Below are 24240 nucleotides of genomic sequence, written 5' to 3' on the forward strand. Positions count from 1 at the left end.
CGGATATTTCAGGCAGTAAATGCTCCCGTTAAGAACCAAGCCAGATTTTTCTCAAATCTACACACCTATGGCTACTGAAAAATGTAAGGTTCATTTAGCAAATGTTATTTTGAAGTGTTAAAAAACATCGTTGTTTTAGAATTTCTGAACAAAAGTGGTGATAATTGGGGGTGTTACGCAGCCAGGCAGCTACAGCGCTACACTCTGTGGACACGGACATGCCCCCAGAGTGTAGCAAAAATGAACTAATAGTGTCCAGGTCTGGTGTTAGACAGGCTATAAATTCTGACCACTAGACATGTATAGGAATTTATCCTAATGATGTGAGCTGTACCTGAAGCCCTCAGTCATGCTTCCCACTTGAGGCATTGTACTCGAGTATATTGTGATTGTACATAATCTGGAACATCTCTCATTCTATCTCTTAGTCACGTGAAGCCACTGAGCAGTCCAGTAGCAGGGGCTCTTCCTGTGAAAGGAGTCGAAAAAGAAGCCAGAGTGGACTTAGCAGAACCTCTAGAGATCCATGTACCCAGCCCCTGCCTATGGAACAGCAGCAAGAACAACATCCTTTAGCTGCACAGGAAAAAGGGATACCTGTTGCCCTTGCTAACACTCTGGAGCATATAGTGGCTCAACTGGATGTCCTTACACAGGTAAAAATCAATAACAATACAACAATATCTCTTAATCAGTGAAAATATAATCTAACCTGATCCCTTTCTAGTCAACGCCAATGTTGCTTTGTAAGTGTCTTGATGCAGAAAACAGACTTACACAGAAATGTCAGGACTTTCAATCGATCAAGATTCACCAACATATACCTTTGCACTGTTTTAGTCATGTACAAAAAATATATTTCCACCAACATGATTAAATGGTTTCCTCCTCAAAAACAGCACTTAACTTAGCCAGCAGGTAAGTTCCTAACAGGCACCAACCTGTTTTGGTTATATTTTTGAAGTAAATTAAGACCAAACACTGGGATTTTGTTTCTAATTAGTATTACACCTCACAGCACAACTATTTGCTATTACCATTACCATTGATGTATCTAAGCTAAGCTGCTACATAACTAGCTAATAACACTAGGTCATGCTACGAGCCTGTTCCCCATGGGATGATATGGTTTTACATAAAATTAAGAAATGTACTATTCAGGCAGATATGTGTGATATTTAATGAAATACATTTGGAATAGTAGGTATTACGGTGATTCTGATATATTATTTAGCTAAAATAATCACAATCAGGGCTTTTGGGTGTTGAGTGTGTAGCCATACACACTTTCCCACTGCCCGCCATCTTCCTTTCTCTGCCTGTTAACAGCTCTTTGGCTTATTTCCCTCCTGTTTTATCTGTAGGGTAATGGAATTCACAAATGAGAAATGACAGATGACAGACACTTAATCCTAAATGCAAACCTGAGAGAACTGCCTAAGAAGTGATCCTTTGGACTCCTTTTTTTGTCTCTAAGGCTAACACCCTCATTTTTCATTGTACTGGTGTCCTCTAAGTATAGGACTTGCCAGTCTGTTCGTCCTTTGGCCCTCCTGTCTGAAATGTCAGTCTATTTTTTCCCTGAGTGCAGGCTCATGTTCAGGAGGCTCCTGTGTCTGAGAGGAGGTAATGCTTTGAATCCTGCTGCAGAGGGCAATGCATCTCTGCATAGGTGCACTCTGAGTGGATATGGGCAGCTTCTGTTATACAACCCCGGGCAGGCCATTTTGGCACTTGGGCTCTTCTACTGTGGAGCCATTCTATTGTAATATGTGCAAAATTCAGTTTGGCATTGTTTTCCTGAAATATTCAAGGCTTTCTCTGAAAAATACTGCCTGGATGGCAGCATATGCTGTGCAAAACATGTTTCAGCATTGACTGTGCTTTTCCAGATGTTAAAGCTGCCCATGCCATAGGCACTAATGCACCCCCATAGCATCATAGATGCTGGCTTTTTAACTGTGTGCACTAATTACAGGTTGGATGGTCCCTCTCCTCTTTAGGATGATAATGATTTTCATTATAGCATTAGGTCTCATGCAGTGCCAAATGACACCCTGAAGATCACAGCCGTCCAATATTGTTTTTCAGCCCTGTCCCTTGAGATTTCTTTGAATTATCCGAATATTTATGATATTACCATAGATGATGAAATCCCCACTTTCTTTACAATTTTACATTTAGGGGCGTTATTCTTATATAGTTGCATTATTTTTCCACACCTTTTTTTCCAGAGTGATTAATACCTTCGCATCTTTATTTCTGAGAGACTTGGCCTCTCTGTTTTTATACCCAATCATGTTTCTTTTATGAAATCTTTTTACAGCTATGTATAAGTTTATGTGATTTGCTGTTTATCATATTGTGTTTTTATTTACACATTGTCCGTGACGGCACCTCAGTAGATGGCTAAAAGATAGATGTACGGCACCATCTTTGTAGTTCAATTTATTGTTGTGTTCTGGGTTTGGTAGTAATACAAACATGTCAGTGGTGTTGTCATCCCAGTGGTGGTGTCATTGTCATGATCACTAATTGAGATAGTTATTAAAGATGTGACAGATCAATGTTAAATAGGCTACAATAGATTGTTTAAAGGGGCCATATTATGCAAAACTCACTTTTTCTGTGCTTTTGTACTTCCATTTGGATCTTTGATGCTTCTACAAACACCCCAGGTGTGAAACAAAACAGTGTGTTGAGTTTTTGTGGGTTAGTTGAGAGGTTGATGTCAGAAACTATGAGACGTCACATAGCCATATAGGGCACTGACTACCCACCCCCATCTGGAATTTCCCACCTACTAAGTTAGGAACTTCCTGTCGAAGATCCTACATTTTGGTCGTAGCCTATCGTTTTCAACAGTTGGCTAGGCTACACACAAATATTCAAACGTCTTTTATGCACCTGATATCATCCATATTTTAAATATACAAACAGATACTCTCCAGGACACGCCTCGTTGTTGCTGGCATATTTAAACAGTTTGACACGAGTGGGAGTGGGGTTGGTAAACTATATCTCCGCGGCTGTAGTTCGACCGTAGGTACAAGGCCATATAGCATAGCCTAGCCTATGCTGGAAGCGACCCAGGCCATCCGGTTATAGGCAGCCAATTTCACAAATGCTTTTAAACTTTTGAATACTACTGTGCTTATATACCGACCCAAATAAAGTTTTACCCATTGTCATTTAACATTGTTAGGCCATGTTCCATCATACATGCAGGTTTCTGAATTGATTCTGCTATGGTTATTGTATTTAGCAGACGTTTCGGCTAAACTCCAATAACTTTACTATTAGACTACTTAACCACGAAAATTGAAAACAGAACAGTCATTGACGTTTGTCACACATTTTTTATTATTCCTGCATAACTAATTGAATTTTATCACTGGCAGTTGGAGGCTTTCTGGTGGAGAATCCTCCATCACCGTGTCACCGACACCGACTCTATTCCCCATAGACCGTAATGTTACAACCATGCTGCCCGTTGACGTGAACATGGATCAGTTCTGGAGTGGGGCGTGGCCAACAACAGCTTAAGCGGCCTGCAGGCCAATTTTCAAAACCCAATGTGGCCCTTAGGTGTTATATTGCAATCAACCTCTCAAGCGCTGCCTCGTTTAAAGTATGTATTAGAACTACGGTAGCCATCACACATCAAAATTCCTGGCACTTGTTCCGGACTTAATACATAAACTTTTCTCTGAATAAGCAATAACACAATATTAATATAATTCTGTGTATTATTTTAATGTCATTGCTTGTGTGTGATGCCAATGAAACACTCTTTCGGATACAAATTAAATTATTTCATTTTGCCTGATAACTGAGCTAGCTAGCTAGTTAACGTTAGCACATTAAATGGAAAGTAAATGGGAACGCCTAGTGATGTTCGCTAGCTAGGTAGCAGCTAAAGACTTTGGCTAAACTTGTATATTGTTGCAAACTAACCTGAAATAACACACATTCAGCAACTTGACTAGTACTACTAATTCTAGGAAAACTATCGTAGGTTAGTTTATCAACTGTCTCTGGGTCACAAACAAAGTTATTTTTCTCTATTTATTTCTTTGGAAAATACAATTTCAATGACAACATGTGGCTTGTAGAAAATGTGTTCATAAGTTACATTGCTGAATGTAGGGAAATTCTGCAGATGAACCCAAGCTAATGTTACCAAAGTGCTAATGTTTTCCTTTGCATTCAGACGCCAAAGACTGAGCTGCATTTCGCTGTATGTCCGTGGAGAGTCAACCCAGGCAATGTATATGTAAATGAGGATTTCTAAGCCAATAGTATGCTTCAAATTGGTGGTGGTGGTAATTAAACATGAATGGGGCCAGATTTATGAATTGGATTCATAAATAAATATTGTTACTGTTAACATTCTGTAAATGAATATCCATACAATATCCAAGTGTTTCTGGGCTAAAATATTGCAAACTCGTATCATGCTCATGCTCGTATCAGTAAACCTCTGATTACCATTGTCTATGAGCACAGTTTGATCAATTCACAAATGCTAACTTTACCATGCAAAAGAAGAAATTTTATTTAGACATTATACAGAAATACCATTGTGGTATCCTGAGCTTCGGGCCTAAGCTTGTTTAAAATGGACTGATGTTAAGTGGGAAAAGGTCCTGTGGTGAACTCAATCAACATTTGCCATTCTTTTTGGAAATCATGGACTCCTCTGGGCTAAAGAGGGGAGGCCTATCCAACTATTCAATTTATGCAACTTGTTATAGTGCTCAGTTCAAAACCCAGCATCTATGTCGGCGTGTACGTGCATTAGTGCCTACAGCATGGGCATCTTGCACATCTGGCGAGTCACAATCAATTCTGAATGATGTACACAGATTGTGAGCAACATACAGTATACTGCCATCCAGACAATGTCTTTTTCGGGGAAGACCTTGAAAAACAATGCCAAAATGAATTCTGCACATATTTATCCATAGATGAGTCCAGGTGCTAAAATGGCCTGTCTGCAGTCCAGACCTTTCAAATTAGGTGCATCATGGAATGAAAAACATGATTAAGGGGCCATTTATACGAGAACGATTGCGCAGGAAGACGACAAAATATTTTATAAGACGACAAAATATTTTATCATAAGTGCCTTTCGTTTACACGGCGACCCCGCCATCAGGGCTTGAAGACGCAAAAATCTGAAGACTCCTTCCAGAGTGTAGAGTTTTGAAGACGACCTGGGTTGCGTCTCCGTCTAAACGGCTAAACCAAAGATCCTTGATGGCTAAACTGTCAAATTAGAATGTCTGCGGCGTGGACGCATCGGGGTTCTATCACACCACCACCCAGCGGTCTGGAATGCATATCCAATCAATATCACATACTCTTGCGCCTTCAAATAAACAAAGATTTCCCCTGAGAATGCTGCCTAAACGCCGGGAATAAAAAAATGAAGACGAGACGCCACTTCTGCGTCTTCTCTTTTCATCGTCACCGTATAAACGTAGCCAACGAATATCTCATACTGTTGAGAAACTGAAATCCTATATCAGGCAGGAATGGGACAACATTTTATCCCCAAAACTCTAGCAACTGGTCTCCTCAGTTCCCAAACATTTACAGAATGTTGTTAAATGAAGAAGTGAAGCAGCACAGTGGTAAACATGCCCCCGTGCCCACTTTTTTTGAAACATGTTGCTGGCCCTATTACATTATATCGCATCTAGTGCTGCCGCGATTAGTCTACTTAATCGACCTAATCGACGGCAATTTTTTTAGTCGAAGAGTCGTTTTACTATTGACCACCTATTTATTTTTGGTCATCCGTCTCAAATGGCTCACTGTAATGTTATTAACTCTTGAAAAGGACGACTGTCTTTGGATGTTAAACAGGCTACTTAGACTTTGGCAGTCATGTTTTAAACCCTGCTAAGGTCGCAAGTGGAAACGCATGTAGCAAAGCTGCGTGCCTGCCTGCTTTCAGCGCGATTCATAGGCAGTTAAGCGGGGGAGCTAAGCTAGTACGCTAGTCCAGACTTTGACTAATATAGTATTGTGGAAATTGCAATAAATGAAGTAGAGAAAGTGGCTCATGTTGACAACGCAACGGCATGTCATTTATTCATTAAAATGCGTTAAAATGAATATGCTGCTGCCCGTGATATCAACAATCAAGGTGCGCATTATTTCCCATGTTCAATAAGTCACGACGCATATTTTTTTTAGCGTTCAAGCCAACTGATAAAGTGAGGTAGCCTAACCTATGTTTTAAGACGCACAAAGTGCCTGTAGCCTACTTGTTTTGAACATGCTGACATGTCCTCAACTCCTGTCGCCTTTCAAAGTTGGCTAGACCATCGTTTCTCAAACTTTGGGCCGCGGACGAGCACCGGCCGCAACGTGGACACTGCTGGTGGAGTGAAATTTTTCCCGGGGCTTCGTCTGATAATTTGCTGCGCAATTGATCAAGGAACCGCGGACCGACAGAAAAAGAAAACAAGCAATCAGTGTCATCAAACATAGATGCATACAATTAAATGGTGTTATGAGCGTTCATTCAATGCATGCGTGTGCGCGAGCGAAACTGAAACCACTCGATAACGTTGGTAGCAAAGCTCCGATTCACCTATTGGAAGGTTATTAAATTACATTTAATAGAACGATGTGGATTTATACAACTTCCATAAAAACTGAGCACAGACTAATACACTATCACTACACTAGCATTGTATTGTATAGTCAAATTTGCATAACATGGCCAAAAGCTATTGTGGCATAATTAAATATCATGTCAATATTCTTTCCATTTGCCTACCAGTGTATGATGCTTGCATGAGGGAAACATCCCAAAACAATGGCACCCATATAATTGCTGTTGTTTTGAGAAGTATTTATCATGCAACCATGCAAAAGCAATGAAACTATTGTATTATATTTTACATTGGTAAAGCAGTCCTCTGTTTTCACAAACTTTTTGCACTTTAAACATTGGCTGCTTTGAGTGCATGTATAACAATATAGCATAACAATTATAATTGTGATGGGATATAATGATAATTTGAAGGGGGGTGGGTTCATGTAGGTGCCATGATCGGCCCTCAGGTCAAAGAAGTTTGACAAACATTGAACATTGTCTATGTCCATGGCAACACTGGCATACAAATAAAGTATATCAAAGGTCTGACATTAGATCTGATGGTATCATTTTAAATGGGTGAATTTTTTTTTCTTTCACATTTTTGAACAGTTCACTTAATACGCTTCTAACAAAAGTAGGGTGATCTATATTTTATGTTTTCCCTTCAGTTGAGTTCAAAATAAAACGGACACAAGGAAATAACAAACACTTGATTTAAAAAAAAAAAAATTAGTAGTTTAGATTAGTCGACTAATCGAAAAATTAGTTGAAAGATTAGTCGTTAGAAAATTAGTCGTTAGTGGCAGCACTAATCGCATTGTATTGCACCAAATCGTTCTGTATTAAAACGTATCTTTTCTGAATCGTATCATAGCTTATGCATCTAGATACAAATTGAATCGTCTTAAAAGGGAGAGATACACACCCCTAGTAAACGGTAGTAGCAATGCCTGCAAACATCAAAAATTGCAGTAGGAAGAATGTGCAAATGTATTTACAGCAAAGGTGTAGGCCTACATACATTGTTTCCTAAATGCCAATGCTGTTTGTTATCAGTTTGTAAAGTTCAGGCGAAGTAGATGTAGTAACGTTATGAATCCCTGCTCAATGTAATTGGTTAGGCTGGTCCAATGATTTAGAATCACGATGCGAATGTTGGAAAGATTTCCCAATCGTGAATGACCAGACTCTATTCACTTCAGTTTTGCACCAAATATCTCGTCACGTGTGGTGCAAAAGTGAGAGCCACATAGTTTGAGACTCCTAGCAGCAGATTCAAGCAGTTGTAGAACTTTATTGACTTGTGCTCATGCGAGAAAATGTTCAAAGACCCTAGATAATTAAATAAATGTATTTGGAAGAAAATATTAGTGCTGTCACTAACAACTATTTTTCTAACGATTAATCTAAACGACTAATTAAAAAAAAAAAATCAAGTGTTTGTTATTTTGTTGTGTCCGTTTTATTTTGAACTCAACTGAAGGGCCAGAACATAAAACATATATCAGCCTATTTTTGTTAGAAGCTCATTAAGTAGGCCTAAACTGTTCAAAAACATTATGTTTTAACAATCTAAGCATAAGTATCTGCATTTACATTAGGCTATAGTATACTGTAGTTGACACTATGGACATAATTCACCATACTGTGTTATTGACATGTACTGTATCCCCTTACTTAACTACATATGCTTGTGGTAAGTGTGTTCTGTGTTGTGAGCAGTGTTGTATAAAGTACTAGAAAGCAATACTTGAGTAAAAGTACAAGTATCGCAGTAGAAGTGAAAGTTACCTTTTAGAAAGTTACCTTTTACCTTTTAGTTACCTTTGGTAGAAGTGAAAGTTACCTTTTAGAATATTACTTAAGTAAAAGTCTTAAAGTATCTCTATATATATACTGTACTTAAGTATCAAAAGTAATTTTCTGATATTTAATGTGCTTAAGTATTTGAAGTAAAAGTAAAAAGCACACGGTTTTATTTTGAACTTTTATTGTGAACTTTATTTTGGCTTTCTTATAGTAAAGCATAAAGCATACTGTATTCAGGATTCCCATATCTTCTTAATCTCACTCATCAAATCAAAATCACATTCTTTTCTAGGACTTTTCAGGCACAATTCTCTTAAGTTCAAAGAACAAACAGCATATTTTTAGAGCTGACATCAAAGAAAACAGAAACAGAAATGTCACTTATATGAACTTCAGGTCAAAATGAAAAATAAATAACTTATTCTTTAAAAAAAAATAACCTGCTTGTACACACACACACACACACACAGGCCACCTATGTCCAGCTACTAATATTCCAGTCATTAGTTGAAACTGAAAAGGTGTCTGTTCATCTTCAAAAGAAGCTGGTTTTCAAAGTTGCCAGAATTCAGTGCCTGGGCGTTTCAGGCCCAAGACCGGCCCACGTTTTCCATAGTGGTGGAAATTGGATAAATGAACATTTCATTTCAGCTCTTACTATCCTGTAGTTTGTATTAGTACCATGGTTCAACAAATGTGTAAAGGTTATATAATAATTCACTTCAACTGAGAAGTTAACAAAAAATATTCCACTATTCCACAAATTAACAAAAACAGAAAGAAAGCCTTTGAAATGTGCATATCCCACACTTCCATAAAGAGGCATATTGAACTAATGTTTAGGCTACATGTTTTTTGCATGGGTAGGCTATATTGTTGTTTGGTGATTTAGCCTACTCCTTTACTACACCCTCTGTGTAGGCAAACAAGGCATATAGGTTTATCATGTAGGGTAATTGCTCTTTTTTACATTAAATAACTTTAATTTATCCTCTCTACTTGTCCCTGTAGTCATGGCCTCCTCATCACTAATTTCGGCCCCATCATTTTCAGTGGTCGACTGGTTGATCTGCTGCTCAGTCTCTCCTGGCCTCTTTCTACCATACATCCTTCCTGGCGTCTACTGTAGGGTGTCTACTGTAGGGCCGGCTTGGCTATCCGTATCTGAGAAAACTTTTTGGAAAAGAAGGGCTATATGGACCCAACCAATTCTTTTTGGGAGGGGAGAACTCCCTCACGTAGGCTACAACCCATGCAGAGGCATTGCACTGGTGTCATACACAGAATGCGGAACGTGTCCTACTTTAAGAAAAGATAGACTAACGTGACAAATGCAATGCTAAATAGCCTTTCACAGGCCGCTGAGGCAGGTAGCGGAGTGTTCAGCTTCACAGAAAGCTGCCAATGTACAGAAACATTCCTTGCAAATACGGCCACGGGTGTATGACGTTATCTTCACCATTACCCTGTTCACCGAAGTTCACCACTATCGCCGGGTGGTCGCCTATGATAACGGGAGGTCCTCCAGTAGGCGCTCGTGCTTCCATGGCGGTTTCAGTTGTGCGTCCTCCTCCTTTAGCAACACACAAGCGCTGAAATAGAGCGCGCAGCGTGCGTAATGCAATCTAGGAGCAGTGATAAGGCAAACCTCCCTTATTGCAGTCGCACACATTTCTTCTAATTTTATGTTTTAGTAACAAGTAACGAAGATGCTTAGTGGAAATATAACGGAGTAAAAGTATAAATTTTATCCAGGAAATGTAGTGGAGTAAAAGTGAAAGTTAATTAAAGACATAAATTTAAATAGCGAAGTGAAGTACAGATACGTGAAATTTCTACTTAAGTACAGTAACGAAGTATTTGTACTCCGTTAAATTACAACACTGGTTGTGATTCTCTCTCTTCACTCTCTTCACTTAATTTATCTCTCTTCACTTAATTTATTGCAATTTCCACAATACAATATTAGTCAGAGCTATGTTCAGCTTGCGTTTACACTTGCGTGTATGGCGGGATTTAAAACATTAGCCTACTGTCAAAGTCTAAGTAGTGTGTTTAACATCCAAAGACAGTCATTGTACTTCTCAAGAGTTAATAACATTACAGTGAGCCGTTTGAGATGGGAAACCAAAAATAAATAGGTGGTCAATAGTAAAACGACTCGTCAACTAAAAAAAATTGCCGTTGACTTATTTTCATGGTCGATTACGTTGACTAATTGCGGCAGAACTTCAAAATATTCTACAGATGTGCAACTGTTGTTGCATTAATTCACATAAAAGTTTACGAATGTACAAATGTTGTTCATGTTCTCACATTCTTAAATACTAGTCTTCAAATGTGTTTTTCACCAAATATACTGCATCGATACTAGCAAAACTGTAAGAGTACATGTATGACTCTTTTGACTTGTGATGCGCAGAAAAGGACTTGTGTACCAGTAATGCCAAATTTGTGATGGTTAAACTCAATATATTGTTGTGATTGCAGCAAAAGTATGTGCAGTTGTGCACATTTGGTGGTAAACAGCAATGGTTTGGAGGTGGTAACCACGATTATGACAAGATGCCGAACATATCTATAAGTTTAATGAAATTCTGGCCATAGGGGGCACCACAACTTAAGCATTTCTTTATCTGAAGAACACTGGGCCACATTTGATCATCTCCTAAAGTTTCATTTGGCTCACTCAATCAAGTGATCAAGAGTCAAAGTTCAGTCGGCAAAACAATTCTGTGTGTATATGTTATGATGTGAGGGTTCAAAGTTGACATGCTGCATTTCTTTAGGTGAATTTTATGACATTTCATCCATAGGAGGCACTGTAACTGGCATATTGCATTATCTGAAGACATACTTGTGCCAATACCTTGTTATGTAAAGGATCAGAGTTTAATATCATTTGATGTGATGTATTACTGCACCAGTCCTGGGATACCCACATATTTTTTGTGAAATTCTGTCTATAGGAGGCACTAAAATTGACACATTTCTAGTTCCTCTCAACTGTGTTTTTATATGAGTTTAAAGTGGCATTGTTACAGGATAAAACATACTTCTTGAAGCTTTCTTTACTGTGGTGACACTCTTACTTTTCCTCCTATACAGAAGCACATTTTAAACCTACAGCAATAGGTCTGATTTAATGAATATTCCAAATCCCCAGAAATCCCCAGTTCTCCCTTCCTCCCCTTCCTTTTGGGTTAAGGATGGTACGAAGTTGCTTGAAGGCAGAGATGAATAATTTGAACCTAAAACACAGGATTCTGCTGTGTTAGCTAGTCTTCACTTCTTTGCTCTTCTCCACGAGAGGCCCTCTCTTCCCACTCCTTGCATTGATAATCACCCATTGAAGTAAGGCTCCCCTGTGGACATGCCACAAGTAGTGGAAGTTAAAAAAAATGATGTATGAAAACAAGATCAGATATTGTACCTAGTGCTGAATGCACATGAAGTTGACTAAGCAGCCATCACAGTCTGGCAACTAGAAACTCTTAAAGTGCACTACTCTAAAGAGCATGTGAGGCCAATACAACAAAAATTAACCTACTGAGAGGTTGTGGTCCCTGTGATTTAAAAGCAATAGAACTGCAGGACAACATACTGTAAACAACACTATCATAGTTGATTCCTTCATCCAGCATTGTTTATCATGAGTCTTTAGAATATAACATTTCTCATTTACACCGTAACTGATATACTGCACCACATGCCTTGATTTAAAAAAAGAATGCTTGTATAAATCAAACTATAACTGGAAAGGGTTGCTAAGGAACCCAAAACTACATGGGCATGTATAGACATTTTGATGCATTACAGAGGTGTTGCTACCTATTCAATCCAGAATCCTGAGGGTTGACCCATTTTTGGTCAATCAAACTAAAAATTGCATTGATTTGTTTTTTATATATTTCTTTATGTTAAGTATTGATACTTATACCTTCTTTAAATTCCTTTATATTTCCTTTATATTTAAATTTGAACTCCATACAAACGGTGTTAACAGTGTTGTAGTTTAGTAAGTTAATCAAGAGTGGGGCTGTTTTCAGCTTTCAGAGATGAGCGTGACAGGCACAGCATATTGATTGGAAAAGCACACTCACAGAGGAAGGAAATGTAAAACCCTTTTCCCTGCAGCGTGAAATACCAGCAGATGTTATCGAGTCCAGGCCTGGGCCCCTGTTGTGGAGGGGGAGGGGAGACTCTCCGGAAGCCTGTTTACTGCGCGCTGGCCTTGCCATGTCTCCGTCTCGCCTACACATTGGATCCACGTGTCCACGTATGTGCAAGGGTCAGCTCAGGGTCAAAGTAACCCAGAGCCTCAGAGTGGGGATCATCCAGGCACTCTTTGAATAGTTGTTTCTTTTCCTCCCTCCCCCTCAACTTTGATTTCCCTATTTCCCTCCTTCTATTTCTGCTTTCCTCTTTTTTGCTCTCCATTTCCCTCTTGCCTTGAATCTTTCACTCCCTCTCTCTCAACTCAAGTAAGATGAGTAGGAATGGGTCTGGTTTGGAAGAACACTGGTCTTGTGCAGCAAGGTCAGACAGCATTTCGCCATAAATAGAATTCAAATTATTTCTTGTTGTGTAAACTGATTTTGTGCTGCTCTTCCTAAACGTGGTTGTTGTAGGGGCTCAGTAAATTTGCTGTGGTATTTCTGTATCAACAAGACCAGCATGGAATCAGTTTTTGATTCACTGGAATTTGAACATATTCTGTTAAAACATGTTAAACATATTCATGCAAGAAATAGGCCTACAAGAAATACAAACAAATGTTCTCTTATGTTTTGTTCATGTCTCTAATTTGTTAGTGCCTATTGCTGGTATAACAGCTGCCATTTTGCCATTTTCCATTGTGACATGATCAATGTGACATTCATTATCACAAAGATAAAACTAGAGACATGGTGTTTGACTAAAGACAACAAATAAATAACTAGAAATGCAGTTCCAAGGAATTACCAGTGCATGAAAATGCAAAAGTACATATGGTATGTAAAATATCATATATAGTTGACATGCAGCGCATAGATTTGAGTTGAGCTGAGCAGAGCACAGTAGCCTACAGCTTCATCTCGTCAATATCAAGAGAAGATAAACTTAATTGTTGTGGACCCATATCTAATAGACTTAATAGCAGTAAGTAAAGATCCGTCATTATTGTCAGCTGTACCTTACCCCGATATTTATAGTCTAACTGTCTTGTTCATACATCGGCACATGTCGCAGGAACTGAAGGCGTCCAAGTCCCTTAAGTCAAGGTCGGCGAACTTCTTATATTTGTTCCACCAACGACATCGTCTAACATTGACATGATCGCAAAGGTATTAATTGAATATTGCTGCATCTCATTGGACTGCAATTGTATCTTGCGTTTGCCTGTTGCTCACAACTTCTACAGGAGGATCAATGATATACATATGTCTGGATCTGAGGCAGAAAAGTTTAACATGTTTCTCAGTAACGTTTCCAAAATCCAAGCGAACAAAACACTATACAAATCAAAATGATCTACTGATATCTTTCTCCACTGAGTTTGTTCCTACTATTTGCCACTTGCCATGCATAGCCTAAGATTAAGCAGAGCTGAGAAGGATACTTGGCTGAGAAGGACACACCACCACCGATAAATATATTAGCCTGGGCTAGCCTACTGTGAAACATTGGCTAACGTTGCCTACAATACTTATTTATGCAAATGCAAAATGTTCAAAGGTAATCTACGGTAGGCGACTACATCAGGCTACTGCTGATGTCTCCGTCATTGCATAGGGCAGCTTTCTGCAGTCTGTACTGTGAAAACTTTGTGTAGGTCAACTGTTTTGGGGGATTTGGGTAACTTAAGCCCACACAGGACAATGTAGTATTAATTATACAAATATAATAATGGCGAGGATAAACTTGGCTGTGAGGAGTTGGCTGGAGGTTTAGCCTATCTATCCACAAATCTCTCCTGTGCTGGCTCAACTCCTCTATCAGTCTCCTTCCCTTTCCGTTTTCTGACCATAGATGTCAACATTGAGCATTGAAAATAAGGGAGATTTCCTGGGTTACTCACCCAAAATACGAGAACATTTCAACATTCGTCTTTCTGTTGCTATCCCTCTGCTGAGAGCAAGAATTCGCACTACAAAACGCTGCACTAACTAAACGAGGTGTGAAGCTAGGTCTAACGTGACTTTGCTTACAGATTGGCCTCAATTTGTGCTCTCACAACAACCACGCCGTTATCTTAAATAGGCTATCAGTCTAAGGTTGCCTTCAAGCAAGCAAAACAATGCTTTAAAAACATTGATTTTGCTGGAAGGGCAAGGGGACAGGACAACAGCACAGAGACAGACAGGTCCAATGGTAGGGCTAATGTTATGAAATTATTAAAATACAGGTTATTTTACAGGAAAATATTATAACAGGAAGACAGCGGGGAAAAAGTTGACAGGTATGTTTCTGACAGTGGGTGACTGGGCTCTTTGCTGTTAGAACAGCCGTGTATTACACGACATAGGCTTACAAATAAATAAATTGCCTACAGCGATAATACCGGCGCTGATGCGCTTGTGAATTGACAGCTGCATTAAATAGACCTACCTTTGCATTTTCTATGTCAACAATATGGCCGCTGGGAACATTATTACTGATTATTACGTAGATTGAATAAGCCCAATAGTTAAAATAGGTTGTTGCTTGGGTACATATGGTGGTTACTATAAAAATTAAAGCGGTTGCTATGCTGGTTGCTAGGATAATCATGGTGGTTGCTATTTTGTTGCTAGGGTAATTGAGACGGTTGCAAGGGTAGATATGGTGGTTGCTATGCTAAATAAGTAGTTGCTATGCTGGTTGCTGGGGTCATCATTTTGGTTGACAATATTTTAGTAGTTGCTAGGGTAATTGAGATGGTTGCTAGGTTATATATGGTGGTTGCTATGCTGGTTGCTAGGGTAATCATCAGAGATGCACCGATTGATCAACTGGTGACTGGAATTGGCCAACATGCACTTTGTTTATTAAGCGTTTCTTATGCGCTATAGTTTTTATAGTATAGTATATTTTAGTATATTATAGTATTTATTTATTTTCATTAGGCTATTGATTGAATTGACATTGTTGTTTATTATTGCTGTTCTTCTTGGTGTAATCTAACCAACGTTATAATTTGTTTACTGTTAAATTTAACTATTGTATTGTTGTTATTTGTATGTCGCTTTGGACAAAAGTGTCTGCTAAATACCATTACCATAACCTATTCTCAACTCAATGTTTCCAGTGTCAGTTGGGCTACTGAAAATGTTAGTGAGAAGCACATAACGTAACATTAGGTAGTTTCATGCACATAGGTGTTCTACAGTCTCAAAATCTGGAGCAAGTTCACTTTTGTCAGATTAAACTATGATGGTAGTGTGTTTAAGAGTCAGAAACGTAAGATAGGCAGATGTATGATGTATTTCAAAAGGCAACCGATCTGATCTTTAAAGTCACCATGGAGGTTTTGCAGCTGCTTTAAGGCTGCGGCATAAAGCTCACTTAATTATTAACGTGGGTGCCAGATCAGCATGCAGGGCCTCTAGATTACATCTAAAATGTGCCTTTTTATTCCCCAGCCTAATTATATGATTGTAAATTGGCTTGCAAAATAGCATCTAAGCAAGTTGACAACCAAAGTTGCTTACCTTCTATATTTACATCAGAACATCAGAATACAAGATAACATACTATGTTCATCCATTCAATGTCATTTTTAACAAATTGAAAGCTTCAACACCAAGGGTCTCCAAACCTATTGGTTGGATGGATTGATATGGATTATTGATGGCTGATATAGATTATCAAATCTAAGCATGAATTCAAGCACAAAATGTTGTTTCAAGAATACAATATTTTCTGTAAAATTGTAGTGTATGTTACCGATGTCCATCCTCACAACAAGACTACAAGAAATTAGTGACTTTAACAAGTCTTCTCCATGGCAGAGAGAGGACGCTGTATTCGCTGACTTTGTCCTGACAAGCGAGTGTGAGCAAAGTGCATTCCGCCCTTCATAATCGGTGGGATTGTCCCGGGTCTGGAATAACGGCACGTCTGTTGGCGAGCTGAAATGGGTGCATTCATGCATTTTTGTGACGCTGTATTATTACCCTCCCCTTCTCCTCTCCTCTCTCCCCTCCTCTTGTCCTACCCCCTTCTCTCACAGACGGTGGCAATCCTCGAACAGAGGCTCACTCTGACCGAGGACAAGCTGAAGGAGTGTATTGACAACCAGCAGAAGATCGTACTGCAACAACAGCCTGGGGAGTGAACGCTTTATACTTCCATAAAGGAAGAGAGGGCTCCTGGTCTACTTGCTCCCTCTTTTTTCCCAGTTTTGCTCGGGTCCACCCCCACCTCTGACCCCATCCTGAGAAACTTTCAACTCAGTCAGCAGCACAAAAGTGTGCCGTTCAAAGCTGGCCCACACCCTGTGGACATGTATTTGGAAAGCCACTCCAGAGAAGACAGCTATTACTGGGTTGTGGTGTGGTGTTGTCTTTGGGTAGGATCAGGTGTATTTGTTTTTCTCCTGATTAAAAGTCCGAATTTTAGCATTAGTGCCCTTGAGGACATAGCTTTCAGTGTTGTCAGGTAAGGTAAGGTACATTTGCCAAAAGTGAACAGTGTCTACACCCTTGCAATGCAATATCATACAAAATTTAACAAAACACACATTTCAAGCAATTGAATAAAAGTGAATATCACGATGAAGGAAGTAGACTCTTTGGGTGCCTTAGTATTGATATTGATAATATTGACACAAAATGTAAGCCTCCTCTTTGAAGCTTTTCACAACTGTCAACTATAGTGTGCTATTTTTTGTGTTTGGACCAAGTTACTCTCTGAACTTAACTGATATTATTTAAGGCTTTAAATGTGGACATACTTTATGTTTCAAAGTTAGATGTGTTCTGCTGTTAAAAGTGGTTAGACAAGAGATAGTTTAATGTTTAATTAAAAAGAAAATCCATTCCATTTTGTGCCCTTTAGCCTGTGTGTTATTTCCTTAATGAAAAACTGGACAGACTTTAGATATCCACATGGTCAAGTTATTGATGTAACAAACATGCCTTCAATTAGAAATGTCATTTGCTTATCAATGATAGTTAGGCACGACGCACTAGCAAAGTGCCTAAAACCCCCTTAGCTGTTCTAAAATCAGTGTAATCTACGGACTTGAGTGTCTTTTACTGCTTTTATAAATGAATTTTTGATCAATTTAATTTTTTTACAATAATTGACAAACATCCCCTCTTTAATGTCAAAGTGAAAACAGATTTCTACAAAGTAATGTTAATTAATTAGAAATCAATTATGGTAAATAAGCGATTGCATAAATATTCACCCCCTTCAAGTCAGCATTTAGTAGATGCACCTTTGGCCGCAATTAAAGCATGGAGCCTGCGTGGATAGGTGTCAGTTAGGCGTGCAAACTTTAGTTGAGATTTAATAAGAGGTTTGCCACTCACCCATAGAGCTTTGACTCCAGGGGATGTTCAGTGATGTGAACATTTTTTTTGCATACATCCTGTCACTTATGCTTTACAATAACCTTTTCTTTGAGTTGTTTGGAGTGTTCTTTTGTCTTCATGGTGGAATTATAGCCAGAAATACTGATTGACCAGTGACTGGACCTTCCAGAAACAGGTGTCTATATTACTATACTATACACATTCACTGCACTCCATTTCACTAATTGTGAGACTATTAGCACCAATTGGCTGGACCACTGTTGATTTATGCCATCACTTATTTTGCATTATATAATTTTTTATTAATTGACATTACTTTGTAGAAATGTGCTTTCACTTTGACATCAAAGAGGGGATTTTTGTCAATTCTTTAAATAATTGAACAAAAAAAATAAACAAATTAAATTGACAAAGATTCCATTTATTAAAGCAATGAAAGAGGAAATATCCAAGGGGGTGAATATTTTTTATAGGCACTACTTTGTGCCTTATGCATCTCATCAAATATTGTGGACTCAAATGGCACCCGTTTCATAGAATGACCCACCTACTGTGTGGATGCGTGTGCGTGTCAGCTTGGCAGATCCCAGTGAGAGGTAATTCTTGTTTGTGGATCTTTCAGCCTTTGATTTTGTGTTCAGTAAGTGAATTGCGTGCTCAGTTGGGTTGGGGTCATCTGACTGACTAGGCCTTTGAAAAATATTCCATTTCTTTGCCTTAACCCTATATATCTCAGAATTCATCCTGCTACTTCTGTCAGCAGTCACATCATCAATAAACATCAGTGAACCAGTGACAGGCCCATGCAATAACAGTGCCTCCACTGTGTTTGACAGATGATGTGGTATGCTTTGGATCACAAGCTATTCCTTTTGTTGTCCATACTTTTCTATTCCCACCATTCTGGTGTACATTAAGCTTGGTTTCATCTGTCTAAAGAATATTGTTCTCTTTTTAGTTCTAATCTTTTTGCACCTTGTTATAAACCCTCTGTATTTGTACTCATACAGGCGTCCTGATTTGTTGACTTTGATAATGATACACCTACCTCCTAAAGAGAGTTCTTGACGTTGCTAGATGTAGATAGTATTTTCTAGCCTGGGTGAACCCAGACAAACCTGTTTGAGTTTGCTCTGCAAGTCCATCTGGAGAGGATCCCACTGATGCTCATTTCTGAATCACCAAAAACCCAGGATCCCATCACAATTGCTTATCCACCATTTCTTTTTATTTCCTGGATAACAATAGATGTAATTACAGTCAAAAACATCAGGCTAATTCATCAGGCTAATTCGATTGCGAAGGTTTGGACTCGAAAGGAGACGAGGGCCTGGGTTTAATTAGAGGCATGTTATAGAACCCTCCCATCCCCCTTCACTGAGTTTGTGTGTGCTTCCTGAAGAAAGAATATTGTGGGGGAAAATCAGAGTAATTCTCTACTTCATAAAGCACATGTGTGGGCTATGAGGGTTGAGGTAGCACTTACTAGACACGTTGGGATTTTTTCTCTCCCTTTCCCTCATCTGTCACTCTTTTCCCTCTCCTGTGCTTCCCCTCTTTCTCTTGTTGGCCTCTTAGGGAGATAACATCTGGATACATTTTTCATCTCTCCACGCTACTGGCTTTGTTTCAGAAGAGCAGTGTGCCAGAGTTCACCCAGTGCTGTAATGATCCCTTAGCTTTGTTCTCTCTGTTTTTCTTAGTCTCTAATTTGCCCACTCATTATTTATTTTCAAAAGATTTAAGGGGCTTGAAATTGAAACCAGATCCTCTCCTCTCATCCAGCTTGTTCCGGGGGGTTCCACTCAGTAGAGTGGCACCCTGTCTTGAGCTAGCAGGTGTTGATGTTCTGCATATGCCAAAGAGAAGGATGGCCAGTTTTTTTGTTTTTTGTTTTTTTTAAATCTCTAGCTAAATGTATAACTGTATGTTCATCCATATGCTTTAGAAAAATGAACTGGTCATTATTTCATGACAGACCATGAAGTCCCCTTGTTGGTTACGATTTGGGACTTGGAGATGAAGGGCTGAATTGTTTGAGAGGGAGCTCCTGCAACATGCTGCCCCTGCTTTGACCACTTGTATATCTGGGGCTTTTCTGGCACAGGAGCACATTGCTTCATTTCCTGTCTCCCCTCCCACAGTGAGTATTGGGTTTATGTTTGTCTGGGAAATGGGGCCATGCCTGCCCCATGTGGGCCCTTCCACACAAAACAGCCCACGCTTGTGCTGCACAACCAGCTTTCCACTCTCCTCCTCCAGTTTTAGCAAACTCCAAATAAGCCTTCTATTTGTAGGTCAGGATTGAAGGAGTTTGTAGATTTATCTTGACTGGAAATATCGTCAATTGTCAATTATATTGACATGTACTACATATCCAGGTATGACTATTATATGGTTGTTGCTGAATGCATTTGTAGTCAATACTGTATGTTGAACATTAGTCATTTAAGTAACTTCATTTAACTGGCACCTATTGGTAACCATTAATTGTTCACTAATTGTTGAAAAGCACTCCAATATCTGTGACCTAAATAGAACATTCACAAGCACATAAGTGACATTTTTTTCTTTTTCTTTACTCATTAAGCACACTTTTTCTGCACAAAAAAAGACTCCAGGACCTTATGCATTTGTAAGGGTGAGGCTTGTTTGAAAGAAAATAAATGATCACCTCACAACGCCCTTGAAAAGGGACCTAATTTGTTTTATATTTAAAGCCTCTCTTTAGAGCACATGCCTGATAGAATAAAGCTCAAAGTTCATCAAAAATTTGAACACACCTTCCTCATTATGTATGTGGTATCCTGGACCTCACTCATAAAAGATGTTGTGCCAAACAGATGTAATCAAATTAGGTTACGACCAAGCATGGCTTACTCATTTGTTAAGTTTTATTGGGTTAAATGAAAGTTACATTTACTGTTGAGATAGCAAGTCTTGGCTTGATGGAAATGTTCAAACACAAGTCATCTAGAGACAGTGCTTAGCTGATCTACAGGTGGGTCTCAAAAAATGTGAATAGGCCTATCGTGGAAAAGCGCATTCCCCCCCTAATTTATTTCAGAAAGTGAATCATATATTCTAGATTCATTAGCCTACATATAGAGTGAAATATTTCAAGCCATTTGTTGTTTTAGTGTCTGATTATGAGTTACAGCTCATGAAAATAAAAAAAAATATTTTCTCAAAATATTAGAATAAAGATGCTATAATACAGAAATGTTGATTTCCTGAGCCTTTAATCTCTTAGTCTGGTTCAATACATATAAAGTATAAGCAAAAACACATAATAAGCATGTTGTACCTGATGTAGGCTAGGGCCTAGCCTACACCAGGCGTGCATTCAACTTCGCAGACATAGGCGAACGTTGACGAACAGTTTTCTGTTTGCCTTGAGTTGTTGCCGAACATTTGCAAACAATTGCAAACAGGAGGTAGTTCTCCGTGAACGTACAGTGGACTGGACGTGAGTTTGAGGCAACAATGCAATTACTGTTACGATGGAATGTTAACACCAAATCGTTCAAATTTAACTGTTCAAAGAAAACATGTTCACCACGAACGTTCGCCACTGTTTGGCAAATTTTAACGCACCTCAGCTTTTCAGTCTGAGTATAGCTGTAATTGTGCTTAAGTCCACCATTACTACGTTACTAAAATCTGCTGTAGCAAAAATGTTGCGCGCAATCGAGTCAACAAAATTAAATTTTATATTTACCAGCTCCAACTAAAAGTTCAATGTAAACACAATAATGTGATGCTGACTTATTACTGTATTTCTGGGTGTCAATAATTCGGGACTAAGCAGTGAAGCCACGTAGGCACCCTAAGTGATTCCACATTTTCTTCTTCATCATGTTCTTTACTCTTCTGCCAAGTCTATGGCAGTATTCTATGGTTACAAGTTTTGAACACCATAATCAAACAGTCATAAAATTGTGATTTTAACACATTTTAAACTTGACCAGATATGCAGATGTAGATATGCAATGTAGGCATACAATAGACATTGCTTTTCGAGTGCACAGAACACGCCAAGATAAAATGCAAAATTAGCCTACCATTACAGTTAGGGGGCTCTGTAGCAACACTTACCATCCAAGCAAAAATACAATGAAAATAAAGCCTTATGATGAAATTGTGCCTTTTCACTCTAAGGAAATTGTATAGAATTATATAAAATTGTGTAAAAAGAATGTTCAAGGAATGTCGTCTGGCACTGCCGTCCCCACACCCATGGCTTCTACTATACTATGACTAGTACTTAATACTAAGCACTCCTATCCTCTAGTAGGCTACTAGTATTGACAAATGCAGTGGTAATTCCTAGCTTTAGTCTCCTCTGCACTGTACCTTAAATGTTATTCTATAGCTGTAGCTGTAGATCTGTAGCTTAAATGATAGTGCTTAAATGTTATCCTATTGCTGTAAGTTGCTTTGGATAAACGTGTCTGCCAAGTGAATACATGTAAAATATAATAATGTGTCATGACCGCTAACCAGATACTAGAAGCACACCCAGTTGCCTTAAAAGTTAAGGTATTTACGTACATTTATGTTAATTGTTCTGGATTTTACCAGCCAGTTTGTTTGCTAGTGTTAGCTCCCTGTTTGGAGTATTCCATTTAGGAGATGAGTGATAGCAGCTAGCATCACTCAATCTTGTTATTCTTCACCTGTAGCTCATGCCACACAACAGATAATTCTAATCTAAGTTATCCACGCTGCCAATCAGTTTACCAGAGACTGGCTGGCCGCATTCTCTGCCCTGAAGGTGCTGGACAGTGATAGCAATAATTTTACGGTTAAAATTAATAATAATTTAATTTCTAGACTAGTTTCCGTTATCCATGTGGCCCTTCTTGGTTTAAAACAAAGACACCCTCCCCTCCCTCAATGAAATGCTAATGTAGTGGTTCAAGGGCTATCAGGTACACAGGACAAAGGATGTTACCTTGATATAATGTATCCATGTGTCATGAAATGTAAATATATTCATGTTTGGTATCATTGTGATAGTCTCAGTACAAGGATTGTAATGATTTGATTGTGAGAATGTTTGGAACCTTCTATAAGTGATATTTCTGATATATATGATATCTCTCCTCATGCTATTCTGATAAGAATGGATAGGTGTGAAGTGGGTGTGAGTAGGTGTGTCTGATGCCAAGTGGAGAACCAACCAAGTGGGCTTGTTTTGGCGCCAAATTCTTCCTTTGTTTAAAGCATTCAAAAGTAACTAAACTGCAATGTTTGTCAGAATAAGACTTGGACTTAGACTAAGACTAGAAGGATGTAGAATGGAAGAGAGGGAGAGGTTGGCTACAGGCCAACCTAGGCCTTCCAGGCCTGGGCTAGGCCTACATAGACCATAGACCATTTTTTGTACCCTCTCTGCTTGTAACAGAATAAACTTCCTGAAGTTTGCCAGTCTGAAGATTAATATTAAGTAATTATTCACCACAATTACTTTCATGGAGGTTCCACCGAGATAATATACTTTTGTCGCTGATTCTGAGACGCCGCAGTTTTTTCTTTTTCTTTTTCTCATCGTTCTGGTGACAGCTCCCAGGTAAGGACGCTTTTTATCTGCATTTCTTCTTTGGTGATGAACGAAGGAATATCTGTAAATCCGGGCGGTTCCTGCTAACCACAGTTTGGAACGAGGGCGTTAGATATCGGAGAAGGCATTCTGAGTGAGTAAAGACATTTTTGGCAAAACCGTAATTTAATAGTGAACACAAAATTGTGCTTCACCAATTTTGGCAACATTTTGGCAAAACCGTAATTTAACCCTCTATAACTGATTGGCGGCCGCCGACGGCCGCTCTGTATTCTCCTGTAACGGCCGCGCCGGCCGCAATTTTAAAGAGACATCTGCTACAGTATAACCTTCATACATGAAATAATACAGCGTTAGTGGATAAATAAACACCAGACTTTTATTTTGACACACTTAAATGGCTAGGTCGCTATTGACATTTCTCCGGTATTTTTGAGTTTAGCCTGTTGACTGACCGGCTGAGGACTTACGGTGCCTCTGGAGTTATGGCTTCTAACAAGCGCCCAAGTATCTTTTCTCATTAGATGAGATGGTATTGATGTGCATCCACCATGTTTTGATGTAAGTGGCGATCATATTGATGTAAGAAAATGACAAAATAAAACATGAAAGTGTAATAAATTTAACGTTAGCATCCTCCCGCTTGTCATGACTGACTTAGCTGCCTCTCTGGCATAAAAAAAATTGTATGGCTGTCACTGTGAAAGTCAGTTTGAGTTTAGCTAGCACCAGCAAAATATAGG

General features: G+C 38.9%; 1 protein-coding gene across 1 annotated transcript in view; it reads left to right on the forward strand.

Moving 5' to 3' along the window:
- Positions 1-17434, forward strand: part of poc1a (POC1 centriolar protein A) — an 80601-nt gene extending 63167 nt beyond the window's left edge. Inside the window, exons 10-11 of the mRNA XM_048255752.1 lie at positions 429-656; positions 16623-17434. Of these exons, the coding sequence (XP_048111709.1) occupies positions 429-656; positions 16623-16727 (333 nt within the window). The 3' untranslated portion in view covers positions 16728-17434. The remainder of the gene's footprint in view (positions 1-428; positions 657-16622) is intronic.
- The last annotated feature ends 6806 nt before the right edge of the window (positions 17435-24240 follow it).

The sequence above is a fragment of the Alosa alosa genome, chromosome 10 (genome assembly GCF_017589495.1).
Source record: "Alosa alosa isolate M-15738 ecotype Scorff River chromosome 10, AALO_Geno_1.1, whole genome shotgun sequence".
Taxonomy (NCBI): Eukaryota; Metazoa; Chordata; class Actinopteri; order Clupeiformes; family Clupeidae; genus Alosa; species Alosa alosa.